The sequence below is a fragment of the Engraulis encrasicolus genome, chromosome 3 (assembly GCF_034702125.1).
Source record: "Engraulis encrasicolus isolate BLACKSEA-1 chromosome 3, IST_EnEncr_1.0, whole genome shotgun sequence".
NCBI lineage: Eukaryota > Metazoa > Chordata > Actinopteri > Clupeiformes > Engraulidae > Engraulis > Engraulis encrasicolus.
The window spans coordinates 51,576,916-51,602,719 of NC_085859.1; the positions used below are offsets into that span (position 1 = coordinate 51,576,916).

Below are 25,804 nucleotides of genomic sequence, written 5' to 3' on the forward strand. Positions count from 1 at the left end.
ATTCTGAAACCTTAGCCTATGCTGATAACTTCTGGCATGGTTGCCAACTTTTGAAAAAGAATTCCATGAATATACAGTTCCCAAAAAAGACTAGCAGGAAAATACCCTGTTTTTGACCTTTTGGCCTTCAAATTTGACCCTAAAGGTCAAGTTCAGTGTTGGCAAGAAGTTGATTCTGAATCCTTAATCCATGCTGATGACATGGTTTCCCACTTTTAACAACGTTATAACAATTTTAACTAAATAACACTGTTATTTGACCGTGTTTGACCTTTTGACCTTCAGATTTGACCTTAAAGGTCAAGTTCCATGTTGGCAACCAGGTGATTCTGAAACCTCAGCCCATGCTGATAACTTCTGGCATGGTTGCCAACTTTTAACAAAAAATGCCATCAAAAGTTTATTTAAGTTAAGCACCTTAGCTGCTGATGGCAGGCTGACTATCAGACTTATAGGCCAAAGGTTGCTGGTTCAACTCCCGACTTGCCAGGTTGGTGGGGGGAATAATTAGCGAGTGCTCTACCCCATCCACCTCAATGACTGAGGTACCTTGAGCATGGCCATCATGCCGCACTGCTCCCTTAGGGAGCCGCTGAGGGGTTGCCCCCTTTCCTGGGTGAACCATAAATACAATTTTGTAGTGGGTAGTGTACACTTGAGTGCTGTGTCACAATGACAATGGGAATTGGAATTTCACAGGTGGGCTTTCACTTTCACATATTCAGGGTCTCTGTGAAGGCTTGTTACAAACATTAATATAATTAGCCTACATATATAGCACATTTCTGAACTCTGTATTCCCTCATATGTAGACTATATTGTTGTTATAGTGTCTGATAAAAGTAGACCTAATGCAAATCCTAAAAATGAAATGAAGCCCGTTTAAGTCCAGGCTCTTTACCTAGACTACGTTTAGGTGGCATGAATTACGTTGAAAGATTTTTTGGAGAGCATGCCTTCTAAATGTATGACAAAAAACTAACAACTGTAACCAGTTTATAGTCTCATGATCCATCTGGCCCAAATATATTTTGCTGTCTGGGAAGACTCTTCTATTAAGCTTAATTTTTCATGGGCTGACTGGCAGAGTTAGAAAAATAACTTTTTTTGTAGTTAGGGCTCTTTATTGGTCATAGGACAACTCAATCTTACAAAATAAAAAAACAAAATAAAACAAAGACCATACACGTATGTCAGGAGTGGCTAATGAATAGGTGTGTGTGTGTGTGTGTGTGTGTGTGTGTGTGTGTGTTTCTCAAAAGCATCGTTGCTAACCAGGAAATAGCAAATAAATTGCTAGTTTAGTGACGCTTTTGAGAACACAATCGAATACTGTGGATGCAGATTAACTGTCAGCTAAAAAAACAACATAGACTCAGTCATGGCTGGCATTCGGCTCAGTTCCATTTGAGTTCTGGCTCAGTCCCGATTGAGTTCCGCTTGGCATTTGGCTCAGTCCTGTTTGACCTTCGCTTGGCATTCGGCTCAGTCCCGTTTGACCTTCGCTTGGCATTCGGCTCAGTCCCGGTTGAGTTCTGCTTGGCATTCGGTTCAGTCCCGGTTGACCTCCGCTTGCCATTCGGCTCAGTCCCAGACGAGTTCCGCTTTGCATTCGGCTCAGTCACGGTTGAGTTCCGCTTGGCATTCGGCCAGTCGTCCCTGCAGCTCAGCAGTAAGAGAATGGTCTCTCCCATGGGTCACCTTGATGACATCATACGCCTGTGTAAAGGTGTGCATGGCCTCCTCCACTCTTCCCTGTAGGTGCTGCAGTTTCCCTACTCTCATCAGCTGCAGGCCTCGCGCTGGGTGGGGATCGGGATAGTACAGGCTGTATGGCTGCAGTGTTCTGGTGCCATAGGCGAGTGCGGTGTCGTATCGACCAATCGAAACGCAGCAATCCAGCAGCAGGTCCAGCAGCCTCAACAGGTAAACATTGGAGTCAGGCACCGCCCCCCCGCCCAGCTGCTCCAGTAGACCCACTCCTGATGACAGCAGCTCAGACCACTTCAGCTCTGCTTGTAGTTTCTCCAGGTCTGGAAGAGCTTCCTTCAGCTTCTCACCCCTCACACCACCAGCCAACATCTCAGCATCCCGATGGCTGTTGCTACAGCATCTGCATTGGCAGGTAAAGTGGTACTGTTGTTCCAGCTGCCCCCGCCTCTCCGCCGTCGGGGACACACACTCAGCATAGCTGATAGTCACCTCCTGGTGCGTCTTGATGTCTCTGACGGCTCGTAAGTGGAGCGTCGTCCCCTCGAACAGCATCACACAGTTGGGCTGGCAGTCATGATTCAGCAGCGACATACTGGGGTAAAGGCCGACGCCCACTTCCTGTAGCTCTCCATCACTGATGGTGAAACAGTTACAGGTGATCTTTGCGAGGAGGCTGAGCAGGTCATGAGTGTGTGTGTGTCCTTCTCCCCCCTCCTGCAGGTAAAGCTGGAGAGCTGAACTCAGATGCCTCAGACCATCCAGCTTCTCTTCAGACATGCCCTCCAGATGTGACTGGTGTTCCTCTATTGAGTAGAGCTCTTCTGGAGCATTCTGGGAAGTAGGTGTCTGCATGGTCTGCAGTATCCTGGCAGCCTGTCGTACGGAGTCTGGAGGAATGGTGGGCAGTAGAGCCTTCAGACGCCCACACTCAACCTTATGGACCAACCAGGCCTGTCTCTGACATTGAGCATTGCAGTACCGGGCCGTCTTACACTTGGAACATCTCAGTAGGCTCTCAGCTCTTATGAAACAGTGGTGACAGGCCCTGGCCATGTGTTTCCTAGAAACGCAGCTCGCTAACGGGAGGGCTTTATACAGAAGTTCCCCAGCTCTGATGTCATGTGTAGCCCGCAGCCCATTGCCTTTCCCGGGACAGACGAAGCGTTCAATTTTCAGCGCCATAGTTCTAGAACTAACACACGAGCTAACTTTCAAAACAGCCACGCTTCCAGCAAGCAGGAAAAAACAATGTATCTACTGCTGCATGTAACTGTGATGTAACTAAATACACGCCAAAGTTCTTCCTGTCTCTGTACACGCGCCCACCCTCTTCTTTCCACCTGCTCATCCATTGGTTCGTGCTTCTTGGGATGCTGCGCTCTGTCCAATGGCTGCTTTGGTTCTGTCGAATAGGAAATGGCAGGGCTGCGCTTCCTCCTTGTGGCGGGAAAGCCTATCAACCCGGTTGCTCCCTGTTCCCAAGGCAGTATTTTATTAGCCGCGTTATGATTTTGTTTTAGAATTGTTTATATTTTTTATTTTATGACTAATACCCTGAAACGAGGGTGGTTGAACAATAAGAAACGCATGACTTTGGACAGGAGCAGTTTATTGAGCACGAGACTAATACAAAGTGCCACTCTCTGGGGAACAAAAGGAGCTAGCAAGCTAACATTACGGTATATTTACAGGGTTTTTTAAGCGAAATAGCCAGCGAGGTGATACAGCTAGTTACTTGAAAATGAGTTTATTTAACTTAGAGAGGTTCCGATTCCAACGGGATGATGGGACGTCTTCTCTCCCTAAATTACCGAAGTCCAGTGACTCAGTCAGTCCCAATTCGGATAAAGAGAATAAGCCAGGTAACATTGTTTCACCTATTTTCCCTACGTCAACAGCTAACTTCTAGGGTTTGCAGGAGTAGCATACAGCTTGCCAGGATATGCCAACCAGCCAAAGTTTGGAATAGGTGACTCTTATGCTATTGTCATGTTAGGGACTGTTCGTTATTTATTTTTGGGGTCGCCGGAAGATGTCCACCTTTGATCGTCAAATTTTGCATGACCCTCCCCTAACGAGCTTCAAAACTTTGATGACCCTCCCCGCGACGCCGTCAAAAAAATGCATGACCCTCCCCTATGGAGAAGTAGTAAATAGCCCTATTCTACCTTATTTTTTATTTTTTTGACAAACGTTGATTGACCAACGCTGCTGCTAGCTTACTGGATGTTATTGTAGGTGCCCTCTTGAAAACTATAGTAGTCTACTTCACGAACGCGGGGGCATTTCATACATTTATAATTTGATTTAGCTTATGATAACTTATGATAGCTCTTCGACACAACAGAACACAACGGGGTATGAATCTGTGATCAATTTTAGCTAAATGGAGAAGCGTTTCTGAGGCTATGTTACATCAAAGCATACAAACAAGGTAGGAATGCTTTTTTCTAATAAATGTGCCAAACATTTTTGGATGACCCTCCCCTAGCCAGCTTAAAAGAAATTGATGACCCTCCCCTCAGCAATGAAAAAAATTACGTGACCCTCCCCTATTTTCTTCCGGTGACCCCGAAAATAAATAACGAACAGTCCCTTATGGTCGTGTTATGATGTTGACAGTTTACCTGCACATGGAACATACACACTTCTAGAGCTACAGTAAGACTGGTTGTGGCCTCTTGACTCTCCACTGTCGTAGATGGGTGGTCTGAACGTAGTAGCAAGCTAACGTTGTTAGTTGTACCTCTACTCCTTCAGTCAGTGTACCACGGTTCTGGTAGTACTTACCAAAAGTTGCAGTTGGAGTTATCTTGCATGCATTTCTTGGCGGTTTTTGTGCAGTATAGATGCTGTATGTACTTGCAGATACCAGTGGTAGTGGCATCATTCAGAAATGTTTGTTCTGCTGTTTCTTGAATTGCATATTAGCTAACGATGATAGCCGAAGCTGGCTAACTACAGCAAAAGTTTGTTGTTGCTTCAAGTGAATCCATGACCATACATGACGCATGTACTGTAGCCCACTAGACTGAGAAATGATAATGTCACGCAAAGTTGATATGAACGCTCTTCTCATCACCAACCACAGCTGTGTGTGTATGTGTATGTGTGATCTGCCTTTGGCTGACTAAATGTACTGTATGATTCCCTGATTGACGCTCCCAATGCAGGTGTCTGCTAGATTGTTAATATTTGAAACGATGTGTGTAATGTCTTGTATATTCTGTCTTTATATATGTATGCTGCTGGGTATCCTGGGGATTAATAAATTATACTCTAATAATTTTAATATTTTTTTTCTTTGCAACTTCTCTATGGTCACCCTCATAATCAGCAAGCACCAAACAAGCCCTAAAATCAACTTCCAAAACACAAGTCAAGGAGAGCCGTCTAGAAACGTGGGTCATCTCAGACTCTGACGGGGAGGATGCTGTACTAATTGAAAAGTAAGATTACTTTCCCCTTTTGTGAATGGTGAAGCATGGTCAGATTGTGTAACAGACACATTGGACAAATGCATGGCCATCGTCTTAAGAAGCATCTTGTGCCTCATACTCCATATGTACCTGAAATATACAGTATTGTTTGATCTAATTATGCCAAACTGTTATGTTCGTATCGACAGACCATCAAAAGGACATACTAGTCCTTCTAAGGGCAAGAAGGAGAGACGTGCAGGTTCAGATGACGAGGATCATGTCGACGAGAAGAAGGTTGATGAGCTGCAGGAGATATTTCCTAACAGAACCCGCATGCAGCTGCGAGAGGTAGGTTGTGCACAGTACGCACCGGAACTTGAAGTCACAATATTTTTCATTCATTCCAATCGCCATTCCCATGACCTTCACGATATGTTTATTGTCTTTTTACAGTTAATCCAATGCACAGGCACTTTAGATGGAGCTGTGGCTCTTTGCCTGATGCAGTATGGAGACAAAGGTATGGCCAGCATTACATACTGTACATACCTAAACGCTGTATTTCCTACTTGGTGTGTCCTGATTCCCATAAGTAAATGTAAATTCATTTTTATGCTAATTTGCATGTTAATTTGTATGCATGCATGCTTTCAGCTCTTGTGGTGTTTTTATTTACCTACATTTGACATAATGCATATCCTGCTGTATATAAGGCATACAAACTGGATTGAAGAAATCCACCACAGGTCTCTTACCACGTCAAGTTGATATTACTGGTTCTGACTTAAGTTCACCAACCCAGGCAAAGTTAGATGAGTGAATTGGCTGAATATAGGATGTCTGTGCGTAGTTGTATAATGCTTACTTGTTCTAACCAGGTGTGATCCCGCCAAGAAAGAGGGATGCTGCCAGTGAGGATGAGGAGGAGAAAGACAAGGATGTGGCCAATCCGACGAAGAAGAGACGCACTGAAGTGGTAAGCCGTGTGCAGCCGGTTCAGATATTTGAGTCTCGCCTGACGTAATGAACTCTGTTTTGACAGAGGTGAAATAGCTCCTGAGGCAGAACATGTTGTGTTGTTTTTGTTACTTTCGTGCCTGAATGATGGGGCAACTCAACAGATGTAATTATGCATCGCATCTTGATGGAAAAGGGATATTCATAGTTGTTATATGTACGAAAAGAAATGCTAAGTAAGCTCCATACATATCCTTGAGGTGTTGACTGTCATACAGATGCAATATATTGTGTGTTGATGACGCTGGATGTGCACATGAATACACAATACTGGATGAATACATATTGACATCAGTGTTATTGTGGTGCATGTACAGTAGTAGTGTAAACACGGCTCTCGTATTGTTACGCTAATATGCTGTCTTCTATCATCACACAGCCTGAAGACTCTCAGAAATTGGACAAGTCGGAATCTGAAGAGGACACAGATGACTCGGGTGACACTGAGGACTCTTTTGAGCCGAGCCAGTCGAAGAAGGATGGCATCTTGCAGAGACTGAAGAAGAAGCTCCCAGAGTTAGAGGAAGAGGTGAGCACGGCTGTTGGCTGTTATAGAGCTTATAGGGGCATTATAGGGCTGTACGGCCTTGCCAGTTATGCTGTGAAGGTTCGCCTCATACCAGCGTGCTAACTTTCTCCATCCTGGGGGTTATGCTAAGAAGATGGTTAAACCAGGCTTGATTGACCTAGAGGAAGTGGTAAACCTGCTAAAGATACACCTGCAGGCATACTTTAGTTAAGAAAATTAAGGACTTTAGATTCTTTATACTTTACTTTAGGTCTTGTATTATATGATTTACCTCAACCACAAGGTTAACTTAACCTGGTTTGCCACTGAATCAGCTTCTTAGTATACCCTCCTGGTCTGGTATGGCAGTACCACCAGCCAAGATAAGCAACAGCTGGAGGAGGTGGTACAGCAACAGCTGGAGGGCTTCTAAAATCATTAGCAAACAGTCTTCCCACCTTAACCAGACATAGACATTACAACACCAGAATTGTCAGGAAAGCCCTGAGCATCACCTCTGACCACACACATCCAGGACACCATCCATTCACACTCCTACCGTCAGGGAGAAGGTACCGCAGCATCTCATGCAATACCGCAGGTTTGCGGGACAGTACCCTGTTATGTACTGTGATAAGCACATAGTAAGTGAAGTATAGCAGAAAAGTGTATGAAGTACAGTAATTTCACAAATGTTATCAAGCTCTTCTATTTGCTTGCTGAGAAGAAGTGCTCAGGTTTACTCTCCCGATGACTAAATGAAGGCATTGTGTTCGTTTGCACTAGCCGTGGCCTAGTGGTTAAAGAATTGGTCTTTCAATCTAGGGGTTGCAGGTTCGAATCCCCCCTGACCTCTCCCTACATCTCCATCCATGGCTGAAGTGCCCTTGAGAAAGGCACCTAACCCCACATTGCTCCAGGGACTGTAACCAATACCCTGACAAATAATAACTGTAAGTCGCTTTGAACAATTGAAAGTGTCAGCTAAGTGCAATGTAATGTAATGTTGGTTTTTCAGCTGCTCAGGGACGTCCTGCAGGAGCACGAGTGGCACTATGAGGACGCGCTGGGGTCGCTGCGCATGTTCTCTGATCCAGGTGAGGAAACATATGCACTCTTTTCCACTGCCGGTTTTCTGGTAGGCCTACAGCTCGATTCGGCCGCCACTTTTTGCTTTATGATTGAGCTGTGTCGTGCCTATTTGAAAAGCTATACGTGGTGGCTGAGTCACGCTGTGTCGAGCTGTAGGCCTACCCAAAAACGGGCAGTGGAAAAGAGGCGTTAGAGATGCCATACCATTTCTGGAAACAAGCTAATTGTCCACCTCACCTTGAGATAAATAGATTGAGTTTCACCTTTCTCCTGTTCTTCCAGCCGTTCCCTGTGTCGTGACGTGTGTTGTCTTTTATATCATATGCAGCTGAAGGCAACAGCTCCTCAAAATCCAAGTCAAGCCAACCAAAGAAAGCCAGTCCCAAGAGCACCACGCCCTCCGTCTCCCAGTGGATGACTAAATTCTCCTTCTATGGGGCACCGAAAGCAGCACCAACCAAGGCCAATCCAGGCAGCAGCAACAGCAACAGCAGTAGCCACCCTCAACCCAGCAAACCAGCAGCCAAAACGGGGAAGACCCCGAGCAAGAGCAAGAGCAAGTTCAGCTCGTCGCGGCGAGGACGAGCAAAGTCGGAAGACACTCGGAGGCCGCTGAGTAGCGAGGACGAAGATGAGCAGGATGACGTGCTGTCGGACGATTATAATTCGGAGGAGGAGAGCAGGCCCGTGAGCTCGGAGCAGCAGCTGGAGATCCTCAAGTTCTTCCAGGAGGCGGCGCTGCACGAGCTCATGCTCATCTCCCGCTGCTCCTCCAAGAGGGCCAACATCATCGTCTCACTGCGGCCCTTCAACACCTGGCAAGACCTGGTAGGGGTGTGAGCATGCGTGTGTGTGAGCATGCGTGTGTGTGAGCATGCGTGTGTGTGAGCATGCGTGTGTGTGTGAGCATGCGTGTGTGTGTGAGCATGCGTGTGTGTGTGAGCATGCGTGTGTGTGTGAGCATGCGTGTGTGTGAGCATGCGTGTGTGTGAGCATCAGGGCTTAACACTAACACACACCAGGTAGCCATATGCGGGTGAAAGTCGGCGTTGGCTAGTAGATACCGAAGGTTCACTAGCCATTCTGGCGGGTCCGTCACTATTCTAAATGATGAGGCACCGCATTTTGTAGTTTTTTCCCTCGGACCGTCTTTGCTACAAACGCAATGCAATGCGATTTCGCGGGCAATACCCATGAAGCACCTTTGTCACGTGTCTGATAGAGCTAGTCTTGCGAATATGAGTGGCAGCAGCGAGCTACCGGCACATCAGCGCGCGTTTGGAAATGTCACTGAATACCTTCACGTGAAAATAAAGTAGCGAAGTTCATCTCAACTGACCTGTTTTGGGATCTGTCATTAGTACAATGCATAGTAGTAGTGGACATTAAAATGACCAAGGCGAGAGGAGAACACCTCAGTCTTGAGAAAGTCTTGAGACTAATTAGCGCAGTGATAAGACAAGGACACATGCGGCATTAATAATGTTCGGTTTAAATCATTTTCTGATTTGCCTGTATGTCTTCATACCTTAATATTCCTCCATGTTTCTTGTGCCGTTGTTCCCGACTGTCAAACGGGGCTTAAACAACGCGCAGTAGTAGCCTTCCAGACAGTACAAAATCATGTCCCATGACATGTCCCTTCGCATGTGCCCATCTTGCTTTGCGTCCGTTTATATTTTAAACATCTCAATAGGCTATTAAACGGAATGAAAGGAAGTCGTAGCTCCTTCTGTAGTTACCGGCCGCATAGGCCTATGTGTGTGCGCCTTCTAGTAGATAGCCTACTTTTATGAGAAAATATTCCAGAAGAGGTGTTATTCCACATCCATGACCGAGGACATGCGAAGCTTGGCAATGACGCACTATCTACTTTGCGCATCGTGCAAGTGCCCTTCAGATCAAAGACGGAAATATTTTGCTCTCATGTAGCTTACATTTGTGCCCTTCCACAACACTGTGCTTGGTGTTTCTGCACGGCTAGTCATTCCTCAGATAAGTTAATCTGTTCTTATAGCATGCATGCATGCATGGACATTGGACCAGTTAACAACAATTCTAGTTATTATATTATATTATATTATATTATGTTATATTATGTTATATTATCCTACATTACATTATTACAGCCTATTATATAATTCATTAAAGCTGCTATGATGGTTAAGAAAATTATGGCTAGTGAAAAGGCCCAATGGCTAGTGAGTCAGGAAAACCACTAGCCAAAATGGCTGGTAAGCGAAAAAGTTAGTGTAAAGCACTGGTGTGCAGGGCTCTAAATTAACACACGCCAACCCGCCAAACACGGGTGAAAATTCATTTTGGCTAGTAGAAAAAAATCCCTCCCCGCCAATTTGGCTAGTAGCGCCCGAGTACAGTAACTTATGAACGGTAAACCGCTGCTCTGACGAACGTTATACGGCGAGATTTCCTACATTACCCATGGACACTAGCGTCACGAGGTAGCCTCCCACCGTGGGCTTTCCAGTGCATCGAGCGTCAACTCCATGCTGTTGCGCGCGGCATGATTGAAAACATTTCAGACAACCAGCCTTCTGTCAGCTAAGCTGCGCTCACACTATTCTGACAGGCAGCTCTCCTCCTATGTTCTCGTCGCTTTCTCTACAACCTTTTAACGTCACTACTGCTATTATTACTATATGAACCTTGCTGTAACAGGCTGCATTTTTTAAGCAGCGAGACCCTGACCGTTTCAATAACAGGACTTACGCAGATTATGCATAGCGCTACTTCTGTTGTGTAGACGTTTTGTGCGAGTGATGAGAATGTGGCGGGGGTTAGAGCAAGGTTCTGTGTGTTGGTGAATGCTAGTAGTAATTGTAAATAGTGACGTTAAAAATGAGTGGTTGTGGAACGAAATAGCGACCAGGGCAGAGGAGGAGAGCCGACTGTCAGAGTAGAGTGACCGTAGCTGTCAGTTCAGTTGTCTTCTGAAATGTTCAGAGTCCTGGCGCAACTAAGTTGGAAAGCCCACGCCATCGAAAAGAAAAAAAAAGCAACCAACGACGAAGCTGTGGAAGTAACAAAGGAAGCGAAGATTCCCGAGATATTATTTACTTTTAATTAAACTAGGCTTCTTGTCATTTTGTTGCGCATGGTAGAGAAGAGCTCCTCCTCTCTCCTCTCCTTTTCCTCTCATCTCTTCTCCTTCCTTGGGGTGTGCGTATGTGAGGTTTTGTAGTGTTTGGCTGTGTGCTTGGTTACTGTAGGCCTATGTTAAAGGTCTGTTATGTGAGTGGCTTGTGTGATGTGATTCAGCTGCTTTCAGAGGAATTGAACAAAAACTAATCAAATTAATTAGGCCTAAGTAACGAAAGTAAAAAATAAAGCAGAAGTTAAAAAATAATGAAAAAATATATAGCCTATAATATGCTTATTATGTAGGCATATAGTAGCCTATGCAGGCCTATAGTGTATCTGTGTTGTAGAAACAGTTGGACAAAATGACCATTTAATTAGAAAAAAAACTAGCCTAATGCATAGTTTATTTTGGCGAGATAAAAAAAAAATGGCTAGTTGAACTTCTGTTTGGCTGGTAAGAAAAAATGTCCACTAGCCAAATTGGCTGGTGGTGGAAAAGGTTAATTTAGAGCCCTGCTGGTGAGCATGCGTGTGTGTGAGCATGCGTGTGTGTGAGCATGCGTGTGTGTGAGCATGCGTGTGTGTGAGCATGCGTGTGTGTGAGCATGCGTGTGTGTGAGCATGCGTGTGTGAGCATTTAGATCGTTTAGTTTAGAAAATGAGGAGCAGGCTCTTCTATTAGATGATTTACCTCTACCACAAGGTTAGCTGAACCTGGTTTACTACTGAACCAGCTTCTTTAGTACCTGTATAGCCCCCTGGTCGATAGTGTGTGTTTGCCCTTCAAGGCGTTGGGATGCCTGCTGGGCTTTTTTGAGGAGTAACTCTTGTACTAACTTAAGTGTGTGACAGCGTGATAAGTTTATATTCAGCCAATAACATAAAGGAGGCATTGGTTAAATGTAAACATGGCACGCTGTTATTGTTATTGGGTTGTTATTGTAAAGTTTACTGCAGCCCCTCAGTTCAATTTACTCAGGCCTCCCTATGTAAGCACAGGCCCCCTCAGCTTTTCCATCTGTCAGATCACAGATATTTCTCTGGCACTCTGATGAAATTGGGATGATGAAATGAATCATGTCGCTAAACGCACCTACACCGATGAGCTATCAGTACTGTACTGTAGGCCTTGTGTTGGTTGATGAAAGCTTTTCTCTAGGAACCAATATGCTCTTTAGAGTTTTGGCTGCATTAAATACAGGAAACTGTGATTTAATATATACAGTTCACCTTTATATTCACAGTTCTTTGGTCAGCATTTCAGTATATTTTACCACCAGAGAGAACTTTGATAAGATATAGGGGTGAACAGACTGCTCCCTGTTCTTGAGTGGGCCTTGATGTACTGTGTTGGCAGACCGATCCTCATCATCATAGGGCTGTGATGAGCAGGGCAGCTGACGGGGGGTGGCAAAGAGGTACGTTGTCACAGGCTCAGGGAGATTGGGGACGAGTCTCAGTTGCATTGTATGGATATGACGGGGGCCCTTTCAAATGATTTTTGTCCTGGGCCCTGCCAATGCTGTCTGGGCCTGTTTAGATGATGATGGCTGCCGAGTCGACTGAAGAAGTGCCTTTGCTTCGTCTGTGCTGTTGTCTGAGTGAGTTCATCTGCGTCGGCAGTCTGGAGTGATGGCCTGCCAACGTGCCTTCTGCTTCCGCGCCCCCCTCCTCGTCCCTGAAGGAACACTGAGGGGAGGAAAGTTACTTTGTCACTGAGAGGATGTAGTCTCAGCAGGGCCAGTGTACCCAATACATGCCATGAGGACCCAATTCTGGGCCCCCTCTTTCTGGGACACCATACCATGTTTTTCACACTGAGGGGAGGAAAGTTACTTTGTCACTGAGAGGATGTAGTCTCAGCAGGGCCAGTGTCAGGTTTGGCCTGGCCAGGACAAAATCATCTGAAAAGGCCCCACACTCAATACCCAATGCATACTGAGGACCCAATTCTGGGCCCCCTCTCTGGGAAAGCATACCCTGTTTTACAACACACACACACACACACACACACACACACACACACACACACACACACACACACACACACACACACACACACACACACACACCCCAACCCACCCTTGGCTTCGTTGACGTTGTCAGAGGAAGGCTGTGATCTGAGGGTGCAGGCGTGTGTGAGTGTATTTGAGTGATGCTTTCAACTCTTCCATTGCCAGTCACACAGCAGCACTCTTGTTTTTTAATATAATGTCCCAGGTGTGCCACTCGAGCCTGCAGCAGACTTTTGACTATGGATGCTGTTCCATCGCGTGCGTGCGTGCGTGCGTGCGTGCGTGTGTGTGTGTGTGTGTGTGAGGAATGCAACTCACTCCATACTCTTGTATGGGCTTTTTGTTATCAATTCTAAAGAAGCGTGTGTAGGTCTGACAGACAGACTTGAATGGAACACTCCGTTCTGTTCATCATTGGTATTTGCCTCAGGGGTGCGTTAATTGGAATTGAAAGATGGGAGTTTGAGTGACCTTTTTTTCCCAAACTCTCCTTTTGTCCCTATTGTATGTCAGGCACCATCTCTTTTGATGCACAGCTGAAATGCCTGTGCCTTGTGCCAAAAAAGTCTTGACTTTGGACATTGTAGGAATGGCAGTGCATAGAGTGGAAAACTGTCAGACTGGCTTCTCTGATGTGTTTTCAGTTCTTTATGAGAGAGAGAGAGAGATGGTGTCAAAATAGGAGTGTAAAGCTCCAAACAGACGGAGAACAAGCTTACACAGAGATGAAGGAGAGGTGTGACCTTGAAGGCTTCATATCTTTGACTCTTCACTTCAAAGTAATGTGTCGACTCGTAATGGAGATGTGGAGATGACAAGATGAAGGGTGCAGCTATCCCGAGATCATGTTAAAACATGCTGAATTAAAGGGTTCACAGTGGGTCTCATTGATTGATCTAAATGTTTTCACACCATTGATACTTGAAGGCGAGAGAGAGAGAGAGGGATAAAGGTATGGAACTGGATTATTACTTGGCTTTTGTAGAAACTGCGATGATTTATAAGAAATGTGGAATTCATTCAACACACCGACCATGATATGGGTCTATAGATTCTAATGTGGAGTATTATATAGTTGTAGTAAAATGTTCCAAATGTTCCTTTCCCAGTTCCATAAGAACACCAGGCAGGTCCATAGAGTCTCCCGTGGAACATCTTGCATTGTCATAATATTCCAAAATATATTCCGAATTCCACCGGCGTAATAGTCTGTTTTGGGTTCAAAGATTCTTACATTGTTGTTTTAGAATATCCCAAATTCACCCCCTCCCTCTCACTGCCTTCATAGGAGTCCCAGTTCCACCGGGATAACGGGCTGTCTCCTGACATGCTGGACGCCTGTCGGCTGGTGCTGCGGGAGAGGCAGGTGGTGCAGCAGCTGATGGGCAAGTGCGAGGGCATCTCCAGGAGGATGCTGAAGGACGTGAACGCCCTTATTGAGCAGGGCACCGGCTCCTCCAAGCAGCCAGCCATACTCAACAGCAGGTGAGGAGCGCACACACACACGCACACACACACACACACACACACACACCAAGCAGCCAGCCATACTCAACAGCAGGTAAGGTGCACACACACACACACACACACACACACACACACACACACACACACACACACACACACACACACACACACACACACACACACCAAGCAGCCAGCCATACTCAACAGCAGGTGAGGTGCACACACACACACACACACACACACACACACACACACACACACACACACACACACACACACACACACACACACACACACACACCAAGCAGCCAGCCATACTCAACAGCAGGTGAGACGCATGCACGCACACACACTAAATAGCCATGCATACTCGATTCAACAACAGATGGGACACACACACACACACACACCACGCAGCCAACCATGCTCCACAGCAGGTGAGGGTCATGCAGGCACACAGGCACACACACGCACACCAAGTAGCCAGCCATACTCAACTGCAGATGAGGGAGGCATACACACACACACACACACACACCAACCATACTCAACATCAGGTAAACCCCCACACCACACCACACTGCTATTCCCCTCCTGCCGCCCTCGCCACACACCTCCACTGACCTACGACCAACAACCTTACAACCCCCACTCTCCTTCACACATACTAAGCACAGAGGGACTGGGGTCTGAGAGAGAGAGAAGGCCGAGTGAGAGTTTGAGAGTGGGAAGAAGGGATATAGTGAGGGAGAGCAAGAAAGCCGATCTGCTTCAAAGACTAGAGACTCTAAGAGGCCATGTGGTGGCCTTTTGGAGGGACGTGCTCGAGTGCTGCCCCTCAACTCCTTTAGCTGCAGTCACACTGCTGTTCTTTTTCTTAGCAGCAAGTCAGGTGGATTATTGGTGTCTGCAGCAAGCTGCCCTTCAATCAGTCCTGGCTACTTCACCTAGGTGTGCGTGCATGCGTTTTCAAGTAAAGCTACTGTGTGTGTGTGTGTGTGTGTGTGTTACTCATGATTGTTTCTCTCTGTGTGTCTCTGTCTGTCTGTCTGTCTCTGCTGGCAGCCGGAAGCTGCAGTCTTATCAGCTGATTGGGCTGAAGTGGCTCATACTGTTACACCAACACAAGCTGAGTGGCATCCTCGCTGATGAAATGGTACGTTTGCTCTGGGGGCTCTGCGTCATGCTAACACACCTTCCCGATGTACAGGCAGTTGTCCATGGGCCCCCCGGGTCAAGTCTGACCTGGGTCATATCATATGCCAACCCCTACCCTATCTCTCTGTGTCCCACTTGTTTCCCCTCTCTGTCTCTGTTCACAGCTCAAAAGTACATGTATTAATAAAACAAAATGGTTCAAAATGGTACAGAAAAGCCCAGAGCCCCCTTCCGATATCGCCCGTAAATGTCCTGGTACATGTCTCTGTGCCCCCATTTCTCTCCAACACTGTGCATTTCATTAGGATAATAATGGGGCTCTTTGATTTGAAAATAACTGACTGACAATGAGGTAAACTTGTAGAAAATACATTAGCCAGCATGGTTAGGCGGTATGTAAAGCTATATGGGCTTACCCCTGTTTGGTTCTTCAGAGCCGCTAATGTTCCTTAGATGCTTTCTCTGCTACATTTGCAGTATCAGGTGACCTCTGTCAAACAAGTGTTACTTTTTTTATTCACTGGAATTTATTCAGATTTGCTCTCTGTTTGTGATCTCTCTGTCTTTCTCTCCCTCTCTCTCCCTCCATCCCTCCACAGGGTCTGGGTAAGACGGTTCAGGCAATCGCCTTCCTGGCCCACCTCCTTGAGAAAGGCATTACAGGACCTCATCTTATTGTTGTACCAGCCTCTACACTTGGTAAGGGAGGTGGAGAAGGAGGATGTGTATGCGTTGACAGCTGATTGCCTGACTACGTTGTGTGTGAGGGTGGGGGGTGAGGACAGTTGGTGTGTGTGTGTGTGTGTGTGTGTGTGTGTGTGTGTGTGTGTGTGTGTGTGTGTGTGTGTGTGTGTGTGTGTGTGTGTGTTGTATCTGCTTCATCTCCAATAGGGAGGGAGAGGGTGGGAGTATGCAATCTCTGGGCCCAGGGAGCAGTGTAACATTTACTTTTATGAAATTGGCAGAGCCTCCCCTACCATTCCCCACCCTGTACTGCCTCGTATCTGTCTCTGTCCTGATGTGTCTGTCTCCATCATATTTTAAAAATGTAAAAGCTGTCGGGTGAACCAAAGTCAATGCAGCAGCTGCTGAGGTCCCACCAGGGATAAATCAAAACAGTTTGGCAACATTTTGGCAGCCCGTTTGCAAAGCAGGAGAATGATGATGCGCCGTCTGAAGCCACTGCAGCACAAGACTTATTGCTATTGAATGGGATACTGAAAGAAGTCGGGCTTAAATTAAGTGTGTTTTAAGGGGATGGGAGGAGTATTTGGAGGTGTGCGTGTTTGTGTGTTTGTGTATGCGTGTGTGCGCGAGTGCGTCTGACAAGTTTTGTTGACATGAGTGTTGCTGTGTTTTTTCCAGATAACTGGGTGAGGGAGCTGCAGCTCTGGTGTCCTGCTCTCCAGTTGCTGGTCTACCACGGTGAGTTGCTACTGGAGACATTGAGAATGGACTAGCTCCGAAACGTCTGTTTCTCCAGTTAACCTCAGACTTCTGATGTTTAATTTCGGCTTCAATACACTTTTTCACACGAGCCTTGTGTGCGCCTCCTTTTTCCATTATCTTCAGTGATTACTATTTTAAACAAGCAACACTTTGACCCACCATGGTCTTATTGCTGGTGCTGGTCTACCATGGTGAGTGGTTGAGCCCTAACACCAACCGATAAGGTTTATGTTTCAAATAGATGGGGCATCCGTGGCCTAATTGTTAGGGAGGTGGTCTTGTGATTAGAGTGTTGCTGGTTTGAATTCCACCAATTAACTCCCTTACCCTCACCATGCCTCCAGCTATTGCTGAAGTGCCCTTGAGCAAGGCACCTAACGCCAAATTGTTCCAGGGACTGATACCCTGTAAGTAACTGTAAGTCGCTTTGGATAAAAGCGTCAGCTAAGTGTAATGTAATGTAAAGCGAGCAAGATTTTGGTGTGTTTCTTCTTAATGCCTCAAAAAGACTCAAGTGGGTCGAAACGTGGCTTGTGTTAAGTGAGTCCTATCAGTTGGAGTTTGTGTGCGGCTCTCTACTTTCTCATGTCATATGCTTTTGTCCTGCACCTGACCTCAGTGAGGTAGGATGCACATGCATTGGCTTTGTACGCTAACTAACAATGCTCCCTGTATGCATTGTCCCTAAATACTTTGTGTCCCTATGCGCTTTTGTCCCTAAATGTATTTTTAAAACCTCACAGCCCATTTACTCTGTCCCTGCTGTCCTGTCCTCTGCTGGGTAAGGTGACATTGTGTGTGTGTGTATGTGCGCTCGCGCGCTCGTGTGTGTTTTCAGGCTCCATGGAGGACCGCCGGTACCTGCGCCGTGACATTCTGGACATGCAGGACGACCTCAATGTCATCTTGTGCACGTGAGGAGCCATCTATTAGCCTTTTAGACACACACACACACACACACACACACACACACACACACACACACACACATACACACACACACACACACACACACACACACACACACACACACACACACACACACACACACACACACACACACCTACCCCTCACAAACACGTCTCTTTCTTCCATTTCTCTTTCCATTGCTCTTTTTCGTGTAACAGCCGATATCCCTCCCTCTTCCACCTGTTCTCCCTCACACTCTCCCTCCCTCTCTTTTGCCCTCATTTATCCCTCTTTCCATTTTTGCCACCGTGCCGTTGCATAGTTTTTTTCCCTTGCCCAAATCCATTTTTGTCAAAGCACCACAGTGCCACCCAGTGGTCAAGAAGGAAAATGCAAGCTCCCCAGATTTTATATGCCTCGCTCTCCCTCTCTCTCTCTCTCTCTCTCTCTCTCTCTCTCTCTCTCTCTCTCTCTCTCCTTCTCTCTCTCTCTCTCTCCTTCTCTCTCTCTCCTTCTCTCTCTCTCCCTCTCCCCCCTCCCCCCTCCTCTCCCTCTCCCCCTCCCTCTCCCTCTCTCTCTCTCTCTCTCTCTCTCTCCCTTTCTCTCACCGCCCCCTCTTTCTCTCACACATATACACACACACACACACAAACACACACACACACACACACACACATGCACACCCTTTGCAGTGGGCCTCTGCAGTCCCAGTGGCAGCTTGGCACACCTGGGGAGGCACTTGCCATAATGTGCTGATTAATCATCGCCTAATGAAAATGGATGGCTGCACGCTGTCAATCAAGGCAGCCAATCAGCTGTAGACATCTGTCGCTATTCATCACCGCTCCCGTGCGATTGGTCCCCATCAGACAGGGGCCTACAGTGCAGTGCGAGCGTTCTCGAGAGGTTTTCCCTCTCCTTCCCTGCAGGAAAGTCTATGATTGCAGATTGCCCTTGGTTGGTCTACTCTAGCCCAAACTCAGAAGTTAGTGTGAACACGTATGACCGTAGGCAGTTGAGTTCATGTCCTTGTACAGCATGTACTACACACATCTGTACACACGTGTGTGTGTGTGTGTGTGTGTGTGTGTGTGTGTGTGTGTGTGTGTGTGTGTGTGTGTGTGTGTGTGTGTGTGTGTGTGTGTGTGTGTGTGTGTGTGTGTGGTTGTGTGTGGTTGTGTGTGGTTGTGTGTGGTTGTGTGTGGTTGTGTGTGGTTGTGGGTGCACGCTGGCACAAATCTGTGTTGGCATGTGTTTGTGTATGACTAATACCCAACATGTTCTGATTAATCAACGGTATAACTGTCCTAATTAATAAAGTTGTGTGTGTGTGTGTGTGTGTGTTTTCTGATTGATTGACGTTGCAGCCATAACTCCCCTATAGTAGGAAAGGTGTGCTTGCGTGTTTGTCTAATGTTCTGATTGATAGACACAGGTATGTCTCCCCCTGTATTGGTAAGTGTGTTTCTAATACCCAGCGTGTTGTGATTTGATTGACGGTGTGCAGGTATAACTCCCCTCTGGGTAACGAGATGGACCGCAGCCTGTTCCGCAAGCTGCAGCTCAAGTACGCCATCTTTGACGAGGGGCACATGCTGAAGAACATGAACTCCCAGCGCTACCGCTACCTCATGGCCATCAACGTGAGTGACTACAGTATAAGTGGTGGTGGTGGTGGTGGTGGTGGAGGTGGTGGTGATGATGGTAAAAAATGTAGGCCCTGTCGTGGCCATACGGTAGGGCACTCGTATGCTATGCGGCCGACCCGGGTTCGATTCCCGGCCCGGGTCGTTTGCCAACCCCTCCCCATCTTTCTCGCCATTCGCTTCCTGTCCACCTCTCAAACTGTCCTGTCATCGATAAAGTCGTAGAAGACCAAAGAAAAATCTTTTTAAAAAAAGAGAGTAAAAAGTGTAAAGCAAGATGAGGATGTAAGAGCAACTCGGGTTTCAGACACAAGGCTTGGCCCGGGGCCTAATGCCCAATGGCCCACCAAATGGTTTAATATGGCTCCAGACTTGTAGAGGGTGAAAAAACACAAAGAATGTTAACAAAAATCTTTAGACCATTATAAAGGTGCTATCATGTCTGAGACCTCAGATTTTCAAAGCGAATGTGCCTTTTTTCCCTTGCCTTTTCCAGTCAATGCTCCTGATATACCCGCTGACATCTACCTCGAGACGATTGACTAGCAACGCAATTCACACTTGAAGCAGAAATTTACGATACGACCCAATTACGCTACTGGTCCGGCCCACTAGAGATCAAATTGACTGTATATGACCGAAATGAGTTTGGCACCCCTGGCAAAGAACATAAACTTAGAAGGCAATCAACGTGAGTGTCCCCACTATATTGATGATGATGATGATGATATCTGCAGTAAACCATTAATGACAATGAGGACACTTGTAAGAGCAGAGACTATGAATTACAGTACCGGTATGTAGCGTTGAACACTAGGGTGAGGATTACGATCTATACTGTTATACTAATCCACACATCATAAAGTTAAACAGGCTAAACAGCTGTATCAGTGTTTTGTCTGCCAACAGCTCACAAAACCACCCCATCATCACCACCCACTAGTAGGACTGTGCAAAGCTTTCTCAAGTGTCTGTATGATGTATAATATGTGTACGTGAATGTGAGGAGCTGAACACCATGATTATGATGAGGATAAGTAAACGATTTCAGAACACGAGGCTAACATATCTGCGGGGAGTCATGAGGACTCCAGGCTCTTCTATTAGATGATTTACCTCTTAACTTAAAGGGACACTGTGCAGGAAATGGTCAAAAAAGGTACTGCAACTATGCTGCTCATTGAAACTGGGCTGCCTGTTGCCAAATTTGTTCTTAACATGAAAGTTTACTAAGTAATAAACAAATATGTTCTAGTTTGGTCCAAGTAAAGTATTTTTTGCAGCTAAAAATGGCTATTTTTGGAAATTCAAAATGGCTGACCTTGGAGAAGATACCCCTTTTCATGTATGAAAAGTGCAATTTCTCCAGTCATAATGAATACTTGGAATTTAATGCTGTTGGTAAGTATTCATGAAAAAGGTAACATTAGTGCAGTGTTTCCCAACCTTTTTTGAGCCAGGGCACACTTTTTCCCTTCAAAAAATCTCGCGGCACACCACCAACCAAAAATGATGAAATAATGAAAACAAATTATAGTAGCCGCCTAACAATATAGTCATTCTTATAAAAGTGCCTTGAATAGCAATCAAATAAACACAAAAATGTTTCTTTTAAATGTCCTCTTTCAAATAAAAAGTGCACTTAACATGTCCCTTCTTAAGGAAGCTATAAACTTCAAAGTAGGCCTAGGCTTACTATTTACAAATTGTTATTCCAAAAGCATTCTATTTGCAAGAATACAGAAAATAATGCTTATTCTGACAGTAGCAATGCTATTTAGGAAAGATTTCACTGTTACAATATGAATATGCATGTTTAATATCAATCTCTGTTCAATGCCTTGCAAAATAGAACGCTTTCTCTGATTGCGTCTCCATCCACAAAACGCACATTGACCAGGAGTTGCGCATGTCCACTAATATCAGCCTCCAAGTTGCAACGCAAATTTCTCACGGATACGGATCTTTTTCAAAACCGCACTTTCGATGTTAGCAGACATGTCATCAATGTCTGGAAATTGTGTTATTTGAGAGTGGGACTTTGGCTATTTCTTTAACCGCTTAAGGTCCAAGCATCTCATTTACAATGGCTTTGCAGGCAGGTAATATTAGCGTCTCTGCCACTTTGTGACTTTTTTGATTTAGCTACAAGTTCAGCTAGCTTTAAGGTTCTCTCGTTTACCTTTTTCCCTCATAAATGTTTCTTGGTTCTTTGTTTGCTTACGCAGGCCAACAAAATAGTCTGCACTCTTGTTTTGTGAAGGGTGTTTCGTTTACATACCAAGCACAATGGAATCGGTGCCGTTGCATCCCAGGTACAAGTACCGGTAGTCCTAAATCCAAATGAAATGTAACTCTTTGTATTGACTCGAGCTCACGGCACGGCATTTGCCTTTTTTTTGACAGCTTCTACCATACAATTCGCTACCTGCTGCCACCTAGTGATAAGGAATTATTACATGATTACACCAGTCAACAGCAGACACTACATGACATATAGGCATTATTTGCTGATAATAATGAATTATTTTTAATTTTTTCCTTTTTTTTTGAAAACAAGAATTTTCCGCGGCACAGTGGTTGGGAAACACTGCATTAGTGAATGGGCAGCATGAATTCTGGAAATAAACAACTAAAAATCTCACACAGTGTCCCTTTAAATATGGTTGAACCAGCTTCTTAGTATATGCCCCAGCGGTAAATCACTGTTTGTCAACAAGCAACGTGTAAAGCCTGCCCTTCTCCATGTCTGACCCATGTCCATCTTCCCAAGCGTTCTCGAATGTGTAGTGATGCATTCGTATGTGTCTGCTGCGCACCTTGGATGCAACCACAGAAAATCACATTTGCCAAACTTCTGTCCAAAGGCTCCATGTCCTTGGATGTTACCGTATCCATGAAATGTGGATATAGCCATGTAAAATGCCTAGTTTATCTTCATAGTTTCAGCGGGAGTGTTGCTCAGTGGTGCAGAGCATTTGCCGCTGCCAAAGGCTGCCCGTCATGTTTATGGGCTCTCATTACTTTTGCTCTCTATCAACGTTCGGAAGAGTTGTGACAATTAAAAGCAGCTGATTGCTTTGGTGGTCTGCCAGGGCAAATATATGCTGTGGAGTACGTAAATTCAGCAATATTAAAGTTTACTTTTTAAAGGCACATTTAATTGTTGACATTGACTAAAGTGCTGTACTACAGAGGCTTGCTAAATGAATCGGGATAATTGAAAGCACAGATGAGTAAATTATCACAAACTAGTAAATGTTGTGGACTTTATGAAGCTTGGCTGCCCACTGTATCTGATGCCCACTTTCTCCACATGTCCCAACCTCATCACAGCCGTGGCACGCACTTTGTCGCTCGCTCTCGCCATCTCTGTCTGTCTCTGTCTCTGTCTCTCTCTCTCTCTTCCTCTTTTCCAACGTTGTCCTCTTTCTCTGCCAATATTCTCTCCCCCCTCTTACCCTTCTCCATATGGTGTATGGTTGGTGGACGTTTAGTAGACGATGCTCTAGTAAATTCGTTTTAAATCTCTATATCTCGCGCTTCGATTATTAATCACGATAATGCAGCAGAGCCAGTGCCACGAGATGAGAACATGCGAAAGTCTGCAGGTGCGCAGCGTAGAGGGAACACTGCATTTTTCCCCCATAAAGTCGCGATTTTCATTTTTGTAATCGTCACTGCATTTTGATTCAAATGTTATTAATTGCGCAGCCCTACATCCCATGCATGCATGTGTTGATGCCTCATTTATTCATTGAAATACAAGAGAAAAGCCACGAGCCCCCTTCAGATATCTTTGTAAATGTCCTGCTACATGTCTCTGTGCCCCCATTTCTCGTTAACACTTTGCATTTCACTAGGAAAAAAAACATTGCAGGATGGGGCTCTTTGATTTGAAAATAGCTGGGCCACAATTAGTTTAACTTGTGGAAAAGAGATTAGCCAGCATGGTTAGGTGGCATGTAACAACACCTGCTTAGTTCTTCAGATGAATAGATTCTCCCTCTGTTGAATTTGCAGTATGAGGGACCTCTGTCAAACAAGTGCTATTCATTTTCTTGATTTCCTTGATTATTTCGTTATTTATCTCTCTCTCTCTCTCTCTCTCTCTCTCTCTCTCTCTCTCTCTCCCCTATCCTCCCCCTCCACAGGCCGAGCACAGGCTGCTGTTAACAGGCACCCCCCTGCAGAATAACCTCTTGGAGCTGATGTCTCTCCTCAACTTCATCATGCCCTCCATGTTCTCCAGCAGCACCTCGCAGATCGCCAAGATGTTCACCCACGTAAGTAGGACTGGAGGGGGAGGTGTCCAAATGAAAGATACGGTTGTTGTGTAGTAAAGTTGTATGTTTTACATTTTTTTTGTGAATTATCCAAGAAGCATATTCATTGCAGTACATTCATTTCCAATTATTAATTAATTTATGCTTAAATTTTCTTAGGCCAAAAAAAACAGTAATTGACCCAGTTACAGTAAGGGGAGGAGACAGATCGCCAAGGTGTTCACCAGTGTAAGAACGAATAGCAAACATAACAAATGTACCGTTATGGGGAAAGGATATTTAAATATAAAAGTGCTGGCTCCATTGGCTAAGGCACCGCACTGGTAGTCAGGGGACCCGGGTTCGAATAAGTGAGTTCGCAATTACTAGTGCGCCTGCGCGAAATTGACCTAGCAACGCAAAACGGTAGATAAACAAATGCGTGGATACCAGATCCTGCCTTCCCAAAGCGGTAGGACACTGAGCTGCACACCAGTAAACGAGGTAAATAAATGTCATACTTTGTGGATTTCGTAGTGGGGTAAAAGTGGTGCTTTCTGTAGATTTTAGAATGATTGCATTGCGATTCATGGGTGCCGCCATTGTGCACTGTCGCCATTGCTGAAGTGTGCCGTTCTCCGTTATGCCATAGTTGCTGCGCTTATCAATTCTGGTGACTGAGACCATCAAAATGACAGCCTGAATTAAGTTTTGAATAAAGTTTCATGGATAGACGATGACAGACAGTGGCCACAGGTGATTAATGAAGCTATATCATGAACTGGTAGAATAAATTAATGAAACATTCAATTTAAGAAGGACATGTAAAGCTGTACTGAAGACATAGCTATGTGTGGGCTAACTGGCATCTCTTCAAAACGAGTTTGTTAATGAATTCTGGTTTCACTTTAAAAGTTCAAAAATGTCTTGTTTTCAACCCCAAGACCCTCCTTGATCTACCAGCGAAATTTAGAGTAATTTGGGGTTGTTAAATGGTTGTGTGAATTGTTTGTTGTCAACATTACATATTCGGATTTAGCTAGCAACCCGGATGGTTAGCCTTCTGTTAGTTACCAGACATCTCTCCAAAACGAGTTCGTTATTAAATACTGGTCTCACTTACAAAGTTCAAAAAATGTCCTGTTTTCAACCCCAAGACCCTCCTTGATCTACCAGCGAAATTTTGAGTAATTTGGGGTTGTTAAATGGTTGTGTGACTTGTTTGCTGTCAACATGACATACTCGGATTTAGCTAGCAACCCGGATGGTTAGTCTTCTGTTAGTTACCAGACATCTCTCCAAGACAAGTTCGTTATTAAATTCTGGTTTCACTTAAAAAGTTCAAAAATGTCTTGTTTTCAACCCCAAGACCCTCCTTGATCTACCAGCGAAATTTTGAGTAATTTGGGGTTGTTAAATGGTTGTGTGACTTGTTTGTTGTCAACATGACATACTCGGATTTAGCTAGCAACCCGGATGGTTACGTCTGTTAGTTACCAGACATCTCTCCAAAACGAGTTCGTTATTAAATTCTGGTTTCACTTAAAAAGTTCAAAAATGTCTTGTTTTCAACCCCAAAATCCTCCTTGATTTACCAGCGAAATGTTGAGTAATTTGGAGTTGTTAAATGGTTGTGTGACTTGTTTGTTGTCAACATTACATAATCGGATTTAGCTAGCAACCCGGATAGTTAGCATTCTGTTAGTTTACCAGACATCTCTCCAAAACAAGTTCGTTAATTAATTATGGTTTCACTTACACAGTTCAAAAATGTCTTGTTTTCAACCCCAAGACCATCCTTGACCTACCAGCGAAATGTTGAGTAATTTGGGGTTGTTAAATGGTTGTGTGAATTGTTTGTTGTCAACATTACATGCTCGGAGTAACCCGGCTAGATAAAATATCATGCGCTTTTAAATGTATCCCGGGGCAACGCTGCTTTGTTTATCTCTCAAAATGGCGAAAATTACCCATAATGCATGTTGCGCCGGTAATTGCGAACTCACTTATCTGGCTGTAGGTTATTTCCCAGTCCTCCCCT

At 45.2% G+C, this 25,804-nt stretch overlaps 2 protein-coding genes across 2 annotated transcripts in view; one reads left to right on the top strand and one right to left on the bottom strand.

Moving 5' to 3' along the window:
* Positions 1 to 848: 848 nt before the first annotated feature.
* On the bottom strand, positions 849 to 3,042 carry smyd3 (SET and MYND domain containing 3). The gene has a single exon (XM_063194563.1). The coding sequence runs from the start codon at positions 2,893 to 2,895 to the stop codon at positions 1,618 to 1,620; it is 1,278 nt and encodes a 425-aa protein (XP_063050633.1). The 5' UTR covers positions 2,896 to 3,042; the 3' UTR covers positions 849 to 1,617.
* Positions 3,043 to 3,169: 127 nt separating this feature from the next.
* smarcad1a (SWI/SNF-related, matrix-associated actin-dependent regulator of chromatin, subfamily a, containing DEAD/H box 1 a) overlaps positions 3,170 to 25,804 on the top strand; it is a 29,109-nt gene continuing 6,474 nt past the window's right edge. The window contains exons 1-15 of the mRNA XM_063195675.1: positions 3,170 to 3,575; positions 5,051 to 5,162; positions 5,342 to 5,483; positions 5,589 to 5,655; positions 6,014 to 6,111; positions 6,532 to 6,681; positions 7,679 to 7,757; positions 8,081 to 8,580; positions 14,158 to 14,354; positions 15,402 to 15,492; positions 16,094 to 16,193; positions 16,860 to 16,919; positions 17,782 to 17,857; positions 19,360 to 19,495; positions 23,653 to 23,784. Of these exons, the coding sequence (XP_063051745.1) occupies positions 3,455 to 3,575; positions 5,051 to 5,162; positions 5,342 to 5,483; positions 5,589 to 5,655; positions 6,014 to 6,111; positions 6,532 to 6,681; positions 7,679 to 7,757; positions 8,081 to 8,580; positions 14,158 to 14,354; positions 15,402 to 15,492; positions 16,094 to 16,193; positions 16,860 to 16,919; positions 17,782 to 17,857; positions 19,360 to 19,495; positions 23,653 to 23,784 (2,061 nt within the window). The 5' untranslated portion in view covers positions 3,170 to 3,454. The remainder of the gene's footprint in view (positions 3,576 to 5,050; positions 5,163 to 5,341; positions 5,484 to 5,588; positions 5,656 to 6,013; positions 6,112 to 6,531; positions 6,682 to 7,678; positions 7,758 to 8,080; positions 8,581 to 14,157; positions 14,355 to 15,401; positions 15,493 to 16,093; positions 16,194 to 16,859; positions 16,920 to 17,781; positions 17,858 to 19,359; positions 19,496 to 23,652; positions 23,785 to 25,804) is intronic.

Bases quoted from the DNA above. Each gene is read 5' to 3' on its own strand.
- smyd3 (XM_063194563.1), bottom strand. From the start codon at position 2,895: ATGGCGCTGAAAATTGAACGCTTCGTCTGTCCCGGGAAAGGCAATGGG.